At 37.9% G+C, this 18,040-nt stretch overlaps 1 protein-coding gene across 2 annotated transcripts in view; it reads right to left on the bottom strand.

The window, feature by feature from the left end:
• Positions 1-17,060, bottom strand: part of LOC131908429 (zinc-regulated GTPase metalloprotein activator 1) — a 46,862-nt gene extending 29,802 nt beyond the window's left edge. The window contains exons 1-6 of one of the 2 annotated variants that reach the window (XM_059259474.1): positions 16,800-17,060; positions 13,128-13,214; positions 10,478-10,574; positions 8,309-8,400; positions 2,931-2,990; positions 1,707-1,744 (exon numbers count right to left, since the gene is read on the bottom strand). In XM_059259474.1, the coding sequence (XP_059115457.1) occupies positions 1,707-1,744; positions 2,931-2,990; positions 8,309-8,400; positions 10,478-10,574; positions 13,128-13,214; positions 16,800-16,950 (525 nt within the window). In that variant the 5' untranslated portion in view covers positions 16,951-17,060. Of the gene's footprint in view, positions 1-1,706; positions 1,745-2,930; positions 2,991-8,308; positions 8,401-10,477; positions 10,575-13,127; positions 13,215-16,692; positions 16,714-16,799 lie in introns of those variants that run through there. The other variant, XM_059259482.1, reaches the window with a different exon arrangement.
• Between the last annotated feature and the right edge of the window lie 980 nt (positions 17,061-18,040).

Raw genomic sequence — 18,040 nt, 5'->3', positions numbered from 1 at the left:
AGTCTGTTTCTCTCTCTTTCTCTCCCTTCCTCTTCCTCCCTCCCTCTTACCCAGCTCTGAATGCCTGTAGTTAAATCTATGTTTAAAGACATTTTTTTTTTTAACAAATTACAACTATTCTTTTTAGAAGAAACCTATTAAGCAAGGTGTGGTGACCCACAACTATAATCTCAGTACTCAGGAGATCTAGAAGGATTATAAGTTTGAGGGCAGCCTGGGTTCCCTACCAAATTCAAGACTACATTGGCTAAACAGTAGGACCATCATACACACACATACACATACACACACACACACACACACACACACACACACACAGCCATTAGAATTTTTCTGAGTAAAACTATAATATTTGCAAACTTTCTTTGAGTCCTATTCTATTCATAAGTTTAAATTGTAAACTCTAGAACAGGATTCAAATGTCTCAAATAGGGTACTGAGAGTTGGGGGTGTAAAGGACCAGTAAAGTAGACTGATAGCCATCTGGACAGACCTGATAAATTTTCCCACAACATAATTTCATTGAAGAGTTGGAAGAAGGACCAACATAAAAATTAAGTTTAGATACATCAAAAGGTAAAACACCTAACTAATGTTTAAACACTGATTTTTAACTCCCAAGAAATTCTGTTTGTTTTCTGAGACAGGTTCTCACTGTATAGAACTGGATGGCCTGGAATTCACTATGTAGATCAAGCTATCCTCCAACTCACTGACATCCACTTGTCTCTACCTCCCAACTCCTGAGACAAAAGGTGTGCACCACCATACTCAGCCTCCATGAAATGACTACTTGTTCCAATCCATATGCCTGAAAGGTGGTGGGGTGGAGGATTGGTGCTAGGACAGAGGTAAGCTTATTCTCCAATGCCTTGTGCAACATTTCCGTTTCTTTAAAAATTTTCTCAGTTCACTTGAAATCTGGAAAGTGCCATTTTATCTTATGCAGCAATAAGCTTTTAAGCACTTTGAGTGCATTTTATAAGTTGAGGCTAAATAAATACACTTAAAGACCTCAGCAGTTGGCAAAAGCACAACTGAGTATCATTTAATAAAGAATCTCTTCTTATTATGCACTAATATTTATTTTTCAAAATTAAATAAATCAGTATTTTGTTTAAAAAAAACTAATTTATAGTTCATGTTTGCTAACAGTTCTTAACAAAAACTAAGATCTCATATATTTTATTAAGCTGATTTTTTTTTTTTCTGTAGTGGGAATGGATTCTAGTGACAAGTAACACATATCCAAACTTTATACTGACCCTACAACCTTATTATAAAACATTATAATAACTCCAATTTTTATCATAACACCAAACCAGACTAAAATAAATACTATGTTTAAAACCACATAATAATGCCGGGCAGTGGTAGCACACACCTTTAATTCCAGCACTCAGGAGGCAGAGGCAGGCGGATCTCTGTGAGTTCAAGGCCAGCCTGGTCTATAGAGTGAGATCCAGGACAGGCTCCAAAATTACACAGAGAAACCCTGTCTCAAAACACAAAAACAAAACAAACAAACAAACAAAAAACCATATAATAACAGTATAAACACACACAATCAAAGTGTATCTTTTACTTGGACTATTATTTTGAAAAAGGTTTTTCTTAAGAAAAATTTAACAGAAAGAGAAAACAATACAACCAACTCCTCCATTCTGACTCCTTGACAATTAGCAAGTTATATTTGCTCAACTTACTTTTAATCCATACTTTGAATCTACAACAGTTACGATACCTACAAAGAAATAAACATGTTAGTTACTCTTTAAAGTTATCAGTTTTATGCAACTATACTTGAGAAGGAAAACTAAAATATCCTTTAGTTCACAAATACTATTCAATAAATTATTTTTTCTCTTATCAATATGGCAAACTAACTCAATCTCAGGAATACACAAAAATGTTTCAAATATATATTGAATGACTAGCTCTGTTTCTAAGAAACTAGAACATTTATAAAATTTAAAAATTAAGTCAACAATAAAATAAAACTTCTTTGGTATTTAAAAGTTTAAAGTCCAAACTAAGACACATTCCATAATATATAGTGAAATAAGACAAATTATACAAGACAGGTTCTTTTTATTTTCACAGTCAAAATGAGGCTTTTCTAAGTATTTATTGTTTAAAGAATCTGAGGCATCTTAGGACATTATATTCCTAACCTCTGCTAGTAGCTAAGTTCTCAAAAGATCAATTAATTCAGTAATTTCTGAATATATGTCAAATCACTTTGAAAAATATAACAGTATAATGTGATATCTACAAAACAAGCTACATGATATACATATATACATATACACACACACACATATATATCTGCCTAATGAAACCTACACACACACACACACACACACACACACACACACATCTGCCTAATGAAACCTAGATTCAATGATTCTTACCCTATAGTCTATGTGACTAGTTTAAAGAAATATAAAGAGAAGGAGAAATGAATATAGTGAATATAGTTGCTATACTAAGAAGGTAGTATCAAGCTTATAAATTTATTCAGACTGACAAGAGTTAAATAGTGTATGTATGTGTACAACATTCTGAAGTCTTATCTTCAAGGAAAAATGAAAGCAAGAATATGATCTTTCCATTGTCTTCTTGACTAACTACAAAGTTCTAGCATTATACTTTGTGTGCCATGGCAACGGAGGACACAGGCAATCTATGGAGGAGCATTTTGAAAGAAAAGCCTCAGTAGAAATCCTGAACCAGAGTTGAGAGCAATACCTAACAGTCTGGTTTTATCACTGTCTAGGACTTTAGAACCCCTATGAACAAAAACTTGATTCATCAAAAATTAAACAAGTTTGAGAAGAACAATGGTGTAGGAATTAAAACTGCAATATAAACAAAATGAGCGCAACCAAAAAATAAATCTTAATTAAAAACAAATTATTTTAACTTACCATCAAGATAAATATCACTCCCTAACTCAGCATCAACCCAAAACATAGAAGCCACTGCACCTGAAAATATATAATATAATAATATTCTTCAAATTGCAAAACATGATTATCAGTCTTATTTTTCACCAGTGGAATCAGTTGCTAAACTAAACCTATATGTCAATCTTTTTATGAGAATTACAGTGATAGGACTTTTCAAGATCTGACTGCATTCTATTCCTCTCCCTACTTCTAAAAACAATAAACTCTTAGCACTCATCACACATCATGCTTCTATTGATGCCAAAATAATTTACCAATATATACTATGAAATAAAATTGGACATAATAGCTGAAAATACATGACATTTTTTATTTCCTGAATATGATTATCATACAGTTCACAAATAATAAATTCCTCCCAAGGAAAAGCAAATAAAACACATTAACTCCAAAAATCACTTGCCCCAAATAAGTCAAATAACAAGAAAAATTACAAGTTCTCTGGTGGTATTCATTGTCATATATTTACTTAGTATTGGACATAAAATTTGCATCTGAAGGAAAATTATTTCTAAGAAAGAAATTAAAATGTTTTTGACAGGAACTGGTTTAACACAAAACCACACATTCTGATTAGTGTGCCACGATTCAAGGAAAAGAAACTGACAGCAAGGGAAAGCATTTGATTTTTCAAAGCATCCCCATCCCAGTTAGTGATGGTGCTGTCTGAAAGAATGAGCACAGGGGCAAACAAGGATAACTGAACTCATTCCACTGTCTAAAGCTGTCTACCTCCTCTGACAAGATGTGGTCCTGCTAAGCATCACTCTGTGTCAACAGTGAAACACCTGTCAGCTGTTTACAGTGATTACTCATGCAAGATATAGCAAGGGCCACAAGATCTAATGGTTTCCTGATACCTATTGATTTTTTCCCAAAAACTTAATAGTTTTCCAATTTGACTGAAATAGGATTTGTGAGTAACAGGAGCAGAATCAATGTCTGTCCTCTTCAAGGAAATTACTTTACCATGACAATTATTTAGCTAAGAACTGGAGAGTGTCAGTCTCCTAAGCGAGAAACAACTGAATTGCCAATAAGAATTATTTCCACTTTCTTGGCTAAAAACATGGTTTTAATTAATAAAGGAGAAGAAAGTAAATTTAGCACATCATGACACCAAACAATAAGATACAAAAACGTATTAATTTATTTACTTAGCCAAAGACATAGGTATGTTAGGATCATACTTTCATAACTTTAAAACCTTACTGCTTTTTATTCAAATAAATGGCTTTAAACCTTACTTCTTATGAGGATGAATTGTAAATGTGTATTACAGCTTTTACTGTAAATATCATTTACATCTGATACAATCCTTACAGGATGCACAAGAAAGAACTATTTGAACTATAGATGTAGGTGCTTAAGAACAGTAAAGATGAGGGAATGGAGTAAGTGATTCTTCTCCCCAGAGAATATTAGGCAATGTCTGAAGATAATTTTAGTTGCTTCTAGGAATACGCTACTGGCAGGCAGAACTAGGGGCGCTGTTAAACATTCTATAATGCTCAAGATACACCCCTCACAGAAGGTGACTGGTCATCCAAAACATCATTTGTGTCAAGGCCGAGAAATTCTGAACTACATTATAGAATCTCCCTTCTTCAAAACCTGATTAAAACAAACAAAAAAAAAAGGTTTAAAATATCAAAATGTTATCAGAACAACCAAATAATAAGAAAAGATCAGTTCCCTAACCATAAATTTAGAAGTGTAATAGTCAAAATTGGAAACAAAGTTCTATGTGAGTGTGGTGGTTTGAATAGAATGGCCCCCACAGGCTAATCTATTTGAATGCTTGGCCATTAGGGAGTGGTGCTACTTGACAGGGATTAGGAGGTGTGGCCTTGGAGGAAGTATGTCACTGGGGATGGGTGTTGGGGTTTCAAATGCTCAAGCCAGGCCCAGTGTCTCTCTCTCTCTCTGTTGCCCTCAGATTCAGATGTAGAATTCTCAGCTACCATGTCTGCCTGTGTGCTGCCATGCTCCTGATAAAGAGGATAATGGACTCAACCTCTGAAACTGTGAGCAAGCCTCAGTTAAATGCTTTGCTTTGTAAGAGTGGCTGTGGCCATAGTGTCTCTTCACAGCAAAAGAACATGGCTAAGATAGTGTGTTACTGTGGTCTTTGCTAACTCAATTTCCATCCACAAAAGAGGTTGCAGAAGAACAGTTTACAAAATCCTACTACTTATCAGAAACATCTCCCCCAAAGGCAAGACGTAGGACTAACTGGAAAGCAATAGGGGGGAGGGGGTCAATGATAACCACAAATATTTCAAGAATAAAAATTTTAGTCACTTCTATGTCAGGGGAATTACTTTGTGGGACCGTGGGCAAAAGGAACAAGAGCTCTGAGGTCTAATGATGCCCCCCAGCGAGGGCTGGCTATGCACTACCAGGTGAGCGGAACAAACCCAAGACAGCCACACTGGATATTCGAGGGCAGAAGCTAGTAGTCATTTTACCTCATCTGTCTGTCTGGTCACTCATTTCCACTAGCTTCTCATTTCAGGTGTCCCAATAATACCCAGTTTTCAAACCGGGGCTCAAAAAAAAAAAAAATTGGGTAAGATAGTGAAGATATTAAAAGGAATTCCTCATCGATGGCACACAGGTAAAGGAAAGTCCTCTGACCTTCCCATCTGGGGTACAAAAGTATGTATGTGATTTCAGCAGAGGAAAACAAATACAGATAAATGCCAGGAAGGGAAAAAGAACGGAGTAACTTAATAGCACAACAAATGTCAAAAGATTCATTCTGCAAGGAAACAATTTAAGAAATCAAATAAAACTTTGAAGTAGCTATTTATAAAAAAAAATATGAAAGCAATACAATACAAAAACAAGCTTGAAGGCCAAAAAAAAAAAAAAAAAGGAGCAGAATAATATTCTGAGGCTTTGTATCACTAATGAAATATATTTGGAATCAATTTAATATCACCATTGCTTAACCAATAAATTAATTTACAATAGTAAAAAACAAACAAGAAACAAGTATGAGGGCGATTATTGACATAAGGAAAGCATAAGATTATCAGAATAAGGGGTTGGGGATTTAGCTCAGTGGTAGAGTGCCTGCCTAGCAAGTGCAAGGCCCTGGGTTCGGTCCTCAGCTCCAGAAAAAGACAAAAAAAAAAAAAAAAAAAAAAAAAGATTATCAGAGTAAACATAGCTGCAAAAGATAAATCAGAACAATTAAAATAGGGCTAAGGGCATAGCTTAGTGGTGGAGAACCTACCTAGGATGTGCAAGGTACTCAAAAACAGTAAAAAAGAAATCAGAAGCCCGAGAGATGGCTCAGCAGGCAAGGGCGCACATTGTCAAACCAGGGCCCACATGGTGAAGAGAGAGAACTGGCCACCATGGTGGAGAGTCAACTCCCGCAGACGTGTACCACAGCATATACATTCAGATTCACTCTCTTTAGTCATAGTCGTTCACTTTCTCTCCCTCTCCCTCCATCACCCCCTCAAGCCCCCTTCCTTGTAAACATGAATATATAAACAAATTAGTGTGATTTAAAAAAGAAAATTAGACTAGTTAGAAGAACAAAATAAAATTCATTATGAAGAAAACTGGTCTCATTAATATAGAACCAAATAATTTGACAGAAAAAATATTTACAGTAAGAAAAAAATGAAAACATCCTTAAATAAAGTGTAGGGGGAAAATGGCTAAAAAGAAAAACAAATTCCCACATTTTTACCAGACCATTTGAGGCCTGACCCTAGTGACTTTTGATGTATTATGTAAACATTAGGGATCTATTTTTTTTTTTAATTTTATGTGCACTGGTGTTTTGCATGCACATATATCTGCACCATATGCTATATACATATGGCACATACTCATACAAACACCCACCATATATCCACATAAAAATAAATCTTTATAAAAATAACTTATTCCTGCCAATAACTCTATCAATTAATAAAACTTTAAATTCTACATGCTTGGGGCTCAGAGAGGCCAGAAGAGGGCACTGAACCCCCTAAAAGTGGAGTTACAGATGGTTATCAGCTGCTGTTAAGCTCTGGGACTAAACCCGGGTCCTCTGGAAGAACATCCAGCGCTCTTAACTGTTGAGCCATCTCTCCAGTACCCCTGGAGCCTCATCCTTAATGACCAATGACGCCCTACCCAATCTCAAGAGCACCCATGTCAGGCAACTCACAACTACCTGTAACTCCAGTTCCAGGGGATCCAACACCCACTACTGGCTTCTTTGGGCACCTGTATACATATGGCACACACTCACACAAATACCCACACATAAAAATAAATCTTTATAAAAATAACTTATTCCTGCCAATAACTCTATCAATTAATAAAACTTTAAATTCTATTAACAGCTTAAATGTCTCAAGAAGCACACAGATGACTCTTATAGGACACAAACCAGAATTTCTCCTCCTCTGAACAATAACAAAAAGTAAACCCACAGTGAAGCTTTAGGGCTGATGAAATGCTCAACAGGTAAAGCAAGAGCCAAGACTAGACCTGAATCGTCCACGGAAAAGCTGGTGGGCACAGTCAGTCACCTGTAACTCTTCATGGGGAAGTAAACAAAGAGAAGGTGGAGATAGGGAACTCCTGAAGCAAGCTGGATAGCCAGACCAGCAAAAGTGACAAGCTCAGCTCTTAATTCATTGAAAGACTATGCATCATCAACACCCAAGGTAGAAATCCCACACACATTTGAATATGCATACATGTGGTGATATTTTATTTGTTCGTTAATAAATAAAGCTTGCCTGGAGATCAGAGGAAATAGCAAGACATTTTAGCTAAACACAAAAGTCAGGCAGTGGTAGCACATGCCCTTAATCCCTTAGCAGGCAGTATCTCTGTGTGTTCAAGGCCACACTAGGGAACACAAGTCACACCAGGGAACAGAGTCAAGTGTGGTGACATATGCCTTTAATCCCAGTACCAACCATAGAGACCTGGAGGTCTGTACAGACAGACAGAAAGTGATAGAGCTGTGTAGGAAGAGGAAGTGAGGTAGCTGGGCTAAGAGCCAGTGAGAGGGCAGAAAAGCAAGGCAATAAAGCCTGGGTAGACAGGAAGTCACTCATTTGGAAGCTGCAGAATTGGTGAGGTAAGGTTGGCTGGTGGCTTTCCCTATTTCCCTGATCTAAGGCTTTCATCCCTATATTTGGCTCTGTGTTTTTTACTTAATAAGACAGCTTAGAAATCTGGCTACACACACATATATATGGATGTACATCACACAAACATATGCAAAAATAAGGCTTTAATCTCATTTTAACTATTTCTCTAAGATATCAAAGAACTAAATGCTGGTTACTAATAATGTCATTTCTTACCAGGATCTGCTAGTCCAGTGGTCTCCAAGAGTATGTAATCAAATTTACCCTTCTTCTGCATCAGATTCTCTATAGCTCTAAGGCCACTGTCCCTGAGAATACCAAAAACATAGTAATAACTGACTACCTAAACATTTTAAAATAGTTACAACACAACACAAAAATATTTTCAGGTACACACACACATACACACACACCAAAAAACAAAACAAAACAAAACCTAAAAGCAAAGGGGATGTTATCTAACAAAAGTCAGTATTTATTTTACAGCTTTATAAAAGAAAACCAGTATAAATAATGATAAAATTTATTGTCTAGAGTAGTTCTTAATAAAATTAAAGGAATACTGTCACTGCATACCTTTTAACTCTAGTCTGAACTAGGGTACATTGTAATTTTCTTAAAAAAAATAAATAAATAAATAAAGACAGCCTCTCACTATGCAGTTCAACCTGGGCTGGAACTGTCAATCTTCCTGCTTCTACCTCCCAAATGGTGGGATTACAGACTTTTATTACCTGTTTTTCATTCCCATAATACCAAAAGTTAAAAAAAATCTTTATAACTATTTCCTCTTTCCAAAAAGTTTGACTCAGTTTCAAACATCTACGATTGTAAATAATGCAGGAGAAATTTAATTCACTATAATATAGAAAAATCAATAGCACGTGTAGTATTATTATCATTTATCCAAGAGTTTATCAGATAATTTATCTGAGTTGTTCTTATTTCAGGTACTCTTCTAGGACCAATGGTAGGTAGCTTAGTAAACTAAAAAGAAACTGCCCATGAAAACTTAAGTAGTAACTTAACATAAGGTTCTTTCTCTGTTTCTCTGTGTGTTTATATGTTGATACTGGGATTTGAACACGGAGCCACACATATGCTAAGTAAGCACGCTACTACTGAGCTACGTTCCCAGTCCTCCCTTTACTTTTTATTTTGAGACAGGATCTCATTAAGTTGCCCAGGCTAGCTTTGACTCACTTGGTAGCTCAGGTAGGCCTTTATTTGGGATCCTCTTGCATCAGCCTCTCAAGTAGCTAGGATTACAAATCTGTGTCACCAGGCTTAGCTGAGTCTTCCCTCTTTCTTATGTGTTTGCATATGTAGGCATGTGTGCATGCAGAGGACAGATACCAATGTTGAGTGTCTTTCTCAATGGCTTCCCACCTCATTTTTTCTGACAGGGTCTCTCATTTGCTCCTGGAGCTCACCAGCTAGACTGCCCAGTCAGAGAGCTCCAGGGATCTACCAGTCTCCCTGCCTACCCAGCACTGGATTACAAGCTTGCACTGCCACACCTGACTTTCCATGTTGATACTGAGGTTTTAAACACAGGTCCTCAAGCTTCTGTAGGAAGCACTTACCACAGACATTTCCCAGCCCACAGTTACTCTTTTTTATGACAGTCATTTATTTTTTTAGTTGAAAGAGACGGAATACTTAAGGGCTGGAGAGATGACTGGGGGGTAAGAGCAATTGTTGATCTTCCAGAGGACCAGAGTTCAATTCACTTTTACAACTGTCTGTAACTCCAGTTTCAAGGTATTCAGCACCCTCTCTGGACTCTGTGGGCACCATGCATGAATGTGGCACATAGGCATACATGCATGCAAAATACCAATACACATAAAATAAAAACTTTTTAAAGAAAAAAAGAGGTTGAATACTTGGAAATAAGATAAATGACACATTAAATTCACAATAATCTTTTTTTTTAACATGTGAAATAAGACTCTGAAAATAATTTTAAAAATTCAATGAAAGAGCCAGCAGTGGTGGCGCACACCTTTAATCCCAGCAGGAGGCAGAGGCAGGTGGATCTCTGTGAATTCCAGGCCAGCCTGGTCTACAGAGGGAGTTCCAGGACAGGCTCCAAAGCTACACAGACAAATCCTGTCTCGAAAAACCAAAAAAAAGAAAAAAGCAAAACAAAACAAAACAAAAAATTCAATGAAAAAATAAGAACATTAGAACAAATTGAAAATAATAGCAAAAAACACTTAAAGAAAGCACAATCTAATGAATGTATATCCTATCCAAAAATACAATGGTACAAGCTATGTAAGTAAATTCAGTTAAATTACACAGAAAAATCAAAGCTGGAAATATAATCAAGAGACATCCTAAGTCAGTCAACAAGCACACAGTAAATGCGCTCCTTACTTCACTGAACAGCAGAGGCAACCATTTCTAAGTTCCAGCCACTCTTCATAGAGTTCTCCTCCTTGACTGATAGATAAGGATTTCTCTACTGCACTTCCTAGAAACAGAAACAGGCAGCCTTTAGATTATATTCACTAGCCAAGCAAAAACAAGAGGAAGATGTTTATAAACAGAGTAGATTCCAACGCAGAAACTACAGCTTAGAACATGTACTCTTTCATAACTCTAAATCAATCACAAACTTCAAATTCTATTAATAGCTTACAAGTCTCAAGAATATAGATGACTCTTCAGTGATGCAAGCCAGAATCTCTCTTTTTTTGAACAACAAAAAGTAAATCTAAAGTCAGTATTTAATTCAGTAAATACTCAAATTATGGTACTCTAGAAGATTTTCACTTTTCTTTCTGTTAAGATTTAAATAAGCCAGGCATGGTGTACACCTGCAATCCCAACACTTGGGAGCCTGAGGCAGAAGGATCTAAGATACAACTGGGCAATTTCCAGATCAGCCTGGGCTACACAGTGAGACCTTATCTAAAAAATGTAAATAAACAAGGGCTGAACAGACTGGTTAGTGGTTAAAAGTATTTGCTGCTCTTGCAGAACACCAGAGTTCAGTTCCAGCACACACACACACACTGCACATTAGATAGGATAGCTGGCAACTACCTATAACTCCAGCTCCAGGGGATTCAAGGTCCATTTCTAGCCTCCAAAGGGCCTCCATACACACACACACACACACACATACACACACACACACACACACACAAAAAAAAAAATTATTAAAAAAAATTAAAAACTTTAACAACTAGGGGCTGAAGAGATGCTCAAAGGTTAAGAACACTTGTTGCTCTTGCAGAGGACCTGGATTCTCAGCACCCACATGGCAGCTCACAACTGGCTATAATTCCAGTTCCAGGGGATCCAACACCCTCTTCTCCAGTCACCAGGCATTCCTGTGGTGTATAAACATACATGCAGGCAAAACACTTATATACATAAAGTATTTATAAAATATTAAATAAATAATTTAAGTTCTAAGAAGACAAATCCAAAATTAATAACTACATCCCCTTCCTCCTTCAGACTCTAACTTGTCTAATTCTCTCTCTTAACAGAGGAGCTGTTAAGAAAAAAAAATATATTTTTTCTTCTTATCCATTGTAAACTTTCTAAATATACTGATATGCCTTTTAAATACTGGGTTTCGTATGTTCTTCAACCTCCTATGAGATTGTTTTCCTTTTAATTCCTCACTAAGTTGGTGGTTTCTGTTCTAAGGTTACACAGGATTCTAAATATATATTAAAACACTACTTCATTCTGACAAAGGTTTTTAGCCAAAGTATCATGTAATCACTTAAAAAATTAAACTTTTATTCAAATAAAAAAGTCTCTTAGTAAAGTTTACCTGGGAAATAAGTATGAATGATTTTAGATAGATGTTCCATACAATGGAACAATGCCACAGAAAAGTTTCAAATAGAAAAAAAATTTACATTTTTTTAACTATGTATTTTCTGTTCATATTTCAGTTGGGTGATGGTAGAGTATCACATAATACTAGGCTATATAAAACATTAAAAAATACTGAGGATGTTGCAAAAGGCAAAACCATAAAAACCATACAAAATGAAGAAAAACAGTAAGAAATAATAAATATAACTAATGTACAAGAAAATACCTATTAATAAAAAGCTGGAAAAGGACTATTAGAAATCTTCCAGCCGGGCGGTGGTGGCGCACGCCTTTAATCCCAGCACTCGGGAGGCAGAGCCAGGCGGATCTCTGTGAGTTCGAGGCCAGCCTGGACTACCAAGTGGGTCCCAGGAAAGGCACAAAGCTACACAGAGAAACCTTGTCTCGGAAAAAAAAAAAAAAAAAAAAAAAAGAAAAAAAAGAAATCTTCCAGCCAGGCGCTGGTGGCGCACGCCTTTAATCACAGCACTTGGGAGGCAGAGCCAAGTGGATATCTGTGAGTTCAAGGGCAGCCTGGGCTACAGAGTGAGATCCAGGACAGGCACCAAAACTATACAGAAAAACTGTCTCGAAAAAACAAAGAAATCTTCCAATTATTAATGGCTAAAAGCATAGCTCAGAGAGAGACTAGAGTGAGAACTTTCTTAGCATACAGGAAACCTTACACCACAATCAATCAATCCATCCATCAATCAATCAGTCTCTTTAAATGTACTTTACTTATTATGTATGGAGGAAGGGCTTGTGTTTGATGTGGACAGACTGTATGCAGAGGTCAAACTTTTGGGAGGTGGTTCTCGACTGGCTGAGGTAGGGTCTCTCTCGTTGCCTTTTGCCACTACACTGCATACTCCAGGCTAGCTTCCACTACACTGCATACTCCAGGCTAGCTTCCACTACACTGCATACTCCAGGCTAGCTTCCACTACACTGCATACTCCAGGCTAGCTTCCACTACACTGCATACTCCAGGCTAGCTTCTACTACATTGCATACTCCAGGCTAGCTTAATAAAAATTAATTTTAATTTTCTGAAACTATTCATAGTGGCCTCATATTAGCATCTGATCTAATTTTAAGTACAAAGTATCAATTTACCAGTGGAATAAAGGGTCCCAAATATTATTACAACACGACAGTTAGACAGTTAATGAACTTTACTTACCTTCTCCAAATTCATTTAAAATAACTGCTATTTTTCTATTATGCTGTTCTGTCAAAATGTAGTTCAGAAGTGTTGTCTTTCCAGCACCTATAAAATATATTAAAGCAACAAATCTCAGAGACTAATTTTCAAGACATACCTAACAATAGCACAGAGGACTTCACAGGAGAGATTAGAACAGTCTTTGAAAACTATCATAATATTCCTTATGTATATTTTATAAATACGTACAAATAATCTTACAAATTGAGTCAGTTTTCTAATTAATGACTAATATGTCTGTAGCTTATAATATAGCAATAAAGAACATCTAAAACTTATGCCTAATAAAAAAATAATGAATTATGGTTTCTAAGAAATGTCACTTCTAAAATAAAAAATATGTAGATTTCTTTCATGATGCCCCCTTTCTCAAGTAAAAATACTTGGTTACTTCCCTAAATTTATTCAACCTATTGCAATGTCCATGAACTAGCTATAAATTCAGGTTGACTATAAAGCTACTTTTAGTATGTCTAAGCAGTCTATTACTATAAAACTGATTTTATAAAATGGGATGCAGAGATGATAGTACACAACAGACTATTCAGTAGAGACATTCGGAAAACTACACTAACTTTATCCAGCAGGTGGCATAAGAAACCTAGTTTGTTCAACTCAAGCAGAAGAAAAACATTAATCTTGTGAACCAAATATTCCAAAGTTCATAATGGAATATATATTTTCAAAAAATCAATAACACCTTAACTGCACAGCAGTGTAGTTCAGTTATTGGAATGTATCATTCACTTTTCTGTAGGCAGACATTTTGAGTGTCTCCAATGTTTTACTGTCACATGCTTTACACATGTCTACTAAAATACATTTGCAAGTTTCCTAGGGTATAGCCAGGATAGAGTCAGGGAGTACAGGGTACCAATATCTTCAATGTTTTAGGTCATTTTCCTTTTAAGAGTTTTTGAAGAGATGACACTTTGTTTTTAAAAATGCTTTGAAGCTCAACATAAATGGGTGGCATGAAGGAGAGACAGGTTTAAGAACAGAAAACCGCCGTGGTGGTGGTGGTGGTGGTGGCGGCGGCGGCGGCGGCGGCGGCGGCGGCGGCGGCGGCGGCGGCGGCGGCGGCGGCGGCGCACGCCTTTAATCCCAGCACTCGGGAGGCAGAGCCAGGCGGATCTCTGTGAGTTCGAGGCCAGCCTGGGCTACCAAGTGAGTTCCAGGAAAAGGCGCAAAGCTACACAGAGAAACCCTGTCTCGAAAAAAAACCAAAAAAAAAAAAAAAAAAAAAAAAAAAAAAAAAAAAAAAAAAAAAAAAAAAACCCAAAAAAAAACCAAAAAAAAAAAAAGAACACAGAACCATAAGGAAAGTCTTAAATCAAGAGGCCCTGAACATAATTATGTACAGGCCAATGACAAAGTTGAAAGCCATGAATGTAAGAGATTTCCTCCGAAGAATTACTAGTTTAATAATTAACCACATTATGAAGAAAAAGACATCAAGATATAATCTACATTCATTCAAAGTATCTACTGTGCATCAAATTTAAGGCTCTGCCTCCATAGAGCTTAAAAATGTTGGGGGGTGGGTGGAGAACTCAGATATAAATTAGGAAGCTATTTTGTCACAAGTTGATCATTTAAGAGGAGACATACAAAATACTATGGAGAACTTAAGAGGGCTATTTAGTCAGAGCAGTTACAGAAAGAAATATTCCAAGGGGTACTTTTAAGACACAGTTCTCAACCTGTGGGTCATGACCCCTTTGGGAGTCAAATGACCCTTTCACAGGAGTCGCCTAAGACCATCCTGCATCCTGTAAATTAGATATTTATATTATGATACATAACAGTACCAAAATTACAGCTATGAAGTAGCAACAAAAATAATTTTATGTTTGGGGGTCATCACAACATGAGGAACTGCATTAAAGGGTTGCAGCTTTAGGAAGGTTGAGAACCGCTGCTTTAAAAAGTAAAATGAGCCGGGCAATGGTGGCGCACGCCTTTAATCCCAGCACTCGGGAGACAGAGGCAGGCGGATCTCTGTGAGTTCAAGGCCAGCCTGGGCTACAGAGTGAGTTCCAGAAAAGGCACAAAGCTACACAGAGAAACCCTGTCTCGAAAAACCAAAAAAAAAAAAAAAAGTAAAATGAGTTCAATATGTTGGGCCATCTGACAGGCTAAGGAGGTAGGCAAGAACCAGACCACAAAGGTCCTTGAACTCCTGCTAAGGAACCTGAACTTCCATCCAAGTAGAAGCCACTAAAGAGTGTAACACGATCAAACTAACACGTTGTAAAGATCAGTCGGGCTAGCACACGGCTACATTAAGGAGCAGGGAGACTCGGTACTACTGTAGTTAGGAGACACAGTTAGTGTTGCAGGTGGTTTGGATTCTCAGGAGCAGGGTTTGAGGAGATATTAGTGTATGGAATGCTGGACATGTTAAGTCTGGAGCTGTCTGTAGGACATCAAAACAGAAACTATACAGAAATGAAACTAAAGGGTGGAAGCCGGAGAAATAGGTGGAAACTAGGAAGGAAAACGTAGACGGCAGGTGCAACAGTGTTCCCACTATTTCCAAAAGAAAAAAATGGCAGAGGAGGCACGCTGTCCCTAGGTTCAGTCAGCAACAAGGAGGTTGCTGGGGTTAGTCCTGACCCCAAGCTTCAGACTATTACCTGACTGTTCCTTTCACATACCAGTAAACAAAATGTGGACAGAGGGGCAAGTCTGAAGTGTGCTCTTTGAACAAGGAATGTGCTCAACTTCTGTGGAGTAGCCTCTGAATCCAAAACACTATTCCTTTATGAAATCTAGTAAAAATCTAGAATATACTTGGTCTGACTCTAGAAGAAGAAAAAAAAAAAAAAAAAAACGGGTGGTGAGAGGCACCAGTGATTTCTTAGTCAGATGTAAAAGGAGTGCCAGGTCTCTTGCAGCACACAGGGATGAGTTAATTCACATTTTTAGTCATTTGTTGTTGCCCTCTGTTACCTATACTGTTTTAAAAGGATATTTGGAAACGTTCCCAACGAAAAATAAGCACATGAACTGTCCTTCAGAAAACTGCACCCTGTTCGCAAATCCGTGTTTTCGGGTGTCCCCTGTTGTAGTCCCAGCTTAAGGAAGTGTTCAAGGCAAAGATCTTACTCTAAGTCCTGCAGGGCTTTGCAAGCAGCCCCCCAAAAGAGGGTGGGGGCAGGTTACGACAGGTAAAAACGTCCCACTAATGGCTGGAAGAGTTTGGTTCTTGAGAAGTGGACTCTCCTCAGCTAAGCAGGGTGTGAGGCATTTTGCATACAGGGCATCTTTTTATTTCCTTCCTTTTTTTCTGGATCAGGGCATCTTTTAATAACAATAGACTGTCAGTTTTGTTGTTGTTGTTTTTCTCAGCTGAGAAAACAAACTCAGATGACGTTTATCATTTTCCTTCTAAACTGAGGTGGATGAGCCGCACAAAGGTAAGAAGCCAGCGTATCACGAGGCCACAAGGACAGTAAGGTGAGTCTGAGTTTCTAAACCGCCTTTGAAAACGCGAGGGGAAAGAGACCCCAGCCCCTACCTCGAAGACATTCGTCCTCGGCCGGGAGACCCGGGTGCCTGAGGAGACACGGCAGACCCCCCTCCGAGAGCACAGGTCACGGCCTTCTCCGAGCGACCATTAATTACCTAAATACCCGGTGATAATTGTGACTGGAATCTTAATGAAGAAGTCAAGATTTTCCTCTCCTTCTTGGTTGTTGGTCTCAATGGGAACCAATTCGGGACAATCCTCCGCGTACTCCTCTTCCGCCTCCACAGTTTTCATAGCCGGTAACATGCCACCGGCAGTACACCGCCCCTCAGCGGGAAAAAAAAGCTGCCACAGCAGACTTCCTGCGACTGGATTCAGTCAGCGCGGCGCTGATGACGTCACCACGACGCGACGCATAGCCTGACGCTTCAGCTACGCCCCGACTTGAACTAGACGCGCCTTCCCAGGAAGGCACGCCCCTATGCTGAGATGAGCCCGCCCACACTCGCAATGGACACGCCCCTCACAGGGCGGGACACACCCCCGGATGTGAGGCACGCTCTGGGGGCGTGTCCTCTGAGGGCGAGCCAAGCTGCACTGTATTGATATGTCGCTAGGGGCTCTCTTGCCTCCAAGCTGGAGAGGGCTCCTGCAGCTAGCTACTGTCTGTCTGTCGCTAGGGTTGAGGCTAGGCAGGTTAGGACTTGGAGCGGCTTCACCAAAGCCGTTCCCACAGGACAGACTTTAATTACTCTCAGTAAGTCCTTTTTTTTTTTTTCATTCACAAGGAAAAGAGTGATTATGAAGTCATGCTCTAAATTGTAACTTTTCTACCAGAAGGATAACTATCGCAACTTTTTACAATTATAATTACACAGTATAGCTATCTGATCTTTTAAAATGTAATAATTTATGCTAGTTTTGTTTACTTCTTGTTGTTTACTTAGATATCAGGTAAACTCAGTCCATTATTTAATTTGATGGCTCATAATAATCCATGGAGAACACTACTTTGCATTTGTTATAGTGGACTCCTTCACAGCACCCCTAACCCAAAAACCTTAAATTGCACCTCTTCTATTCTAACCTAGAATACTAACTAAAATCATGAATTTGCTTGGAATTGCTGAACATTCCTTTGCATATTTGTTGTGTCCTTATACACATGCACATAAATAATGTTGTTTAATTTTGCTTGTTTTTCAACTTCATAAAAAGAGTGTCATACAATGTGTATAATCTCTTGGGGGTTGCTGTATTTCCAGCTTCACTTCTGAATTTCCTGTCAATTGTTTTTAGGTGTTGCTGTTTTGTTTTGAGGCATTCATACATTTTCCCAACAATGGAAGAGATTGTATTGATCTAATGCCCAGTATTAGCAGACATTAATCCTTAA

The sequence above is a fragment of the Peromyscus eremicus genome, chromosome 1, assembly GCF_949786415.1.
Source record: "Peromyscus eremicus chromosome 1, PerEre_H2_v1, whole genome shotgun sequence".
NCBI lineage: Eukaryota > Metazoa > Chordata > Mammalia > Rodentia > Cricetidae > Peromyscus > Peromyscus eremicus.
Note: the sequence above shows the minus strand (reverse complement) of the source record. Positions and strands in the feature narration are given on the sequence as shown.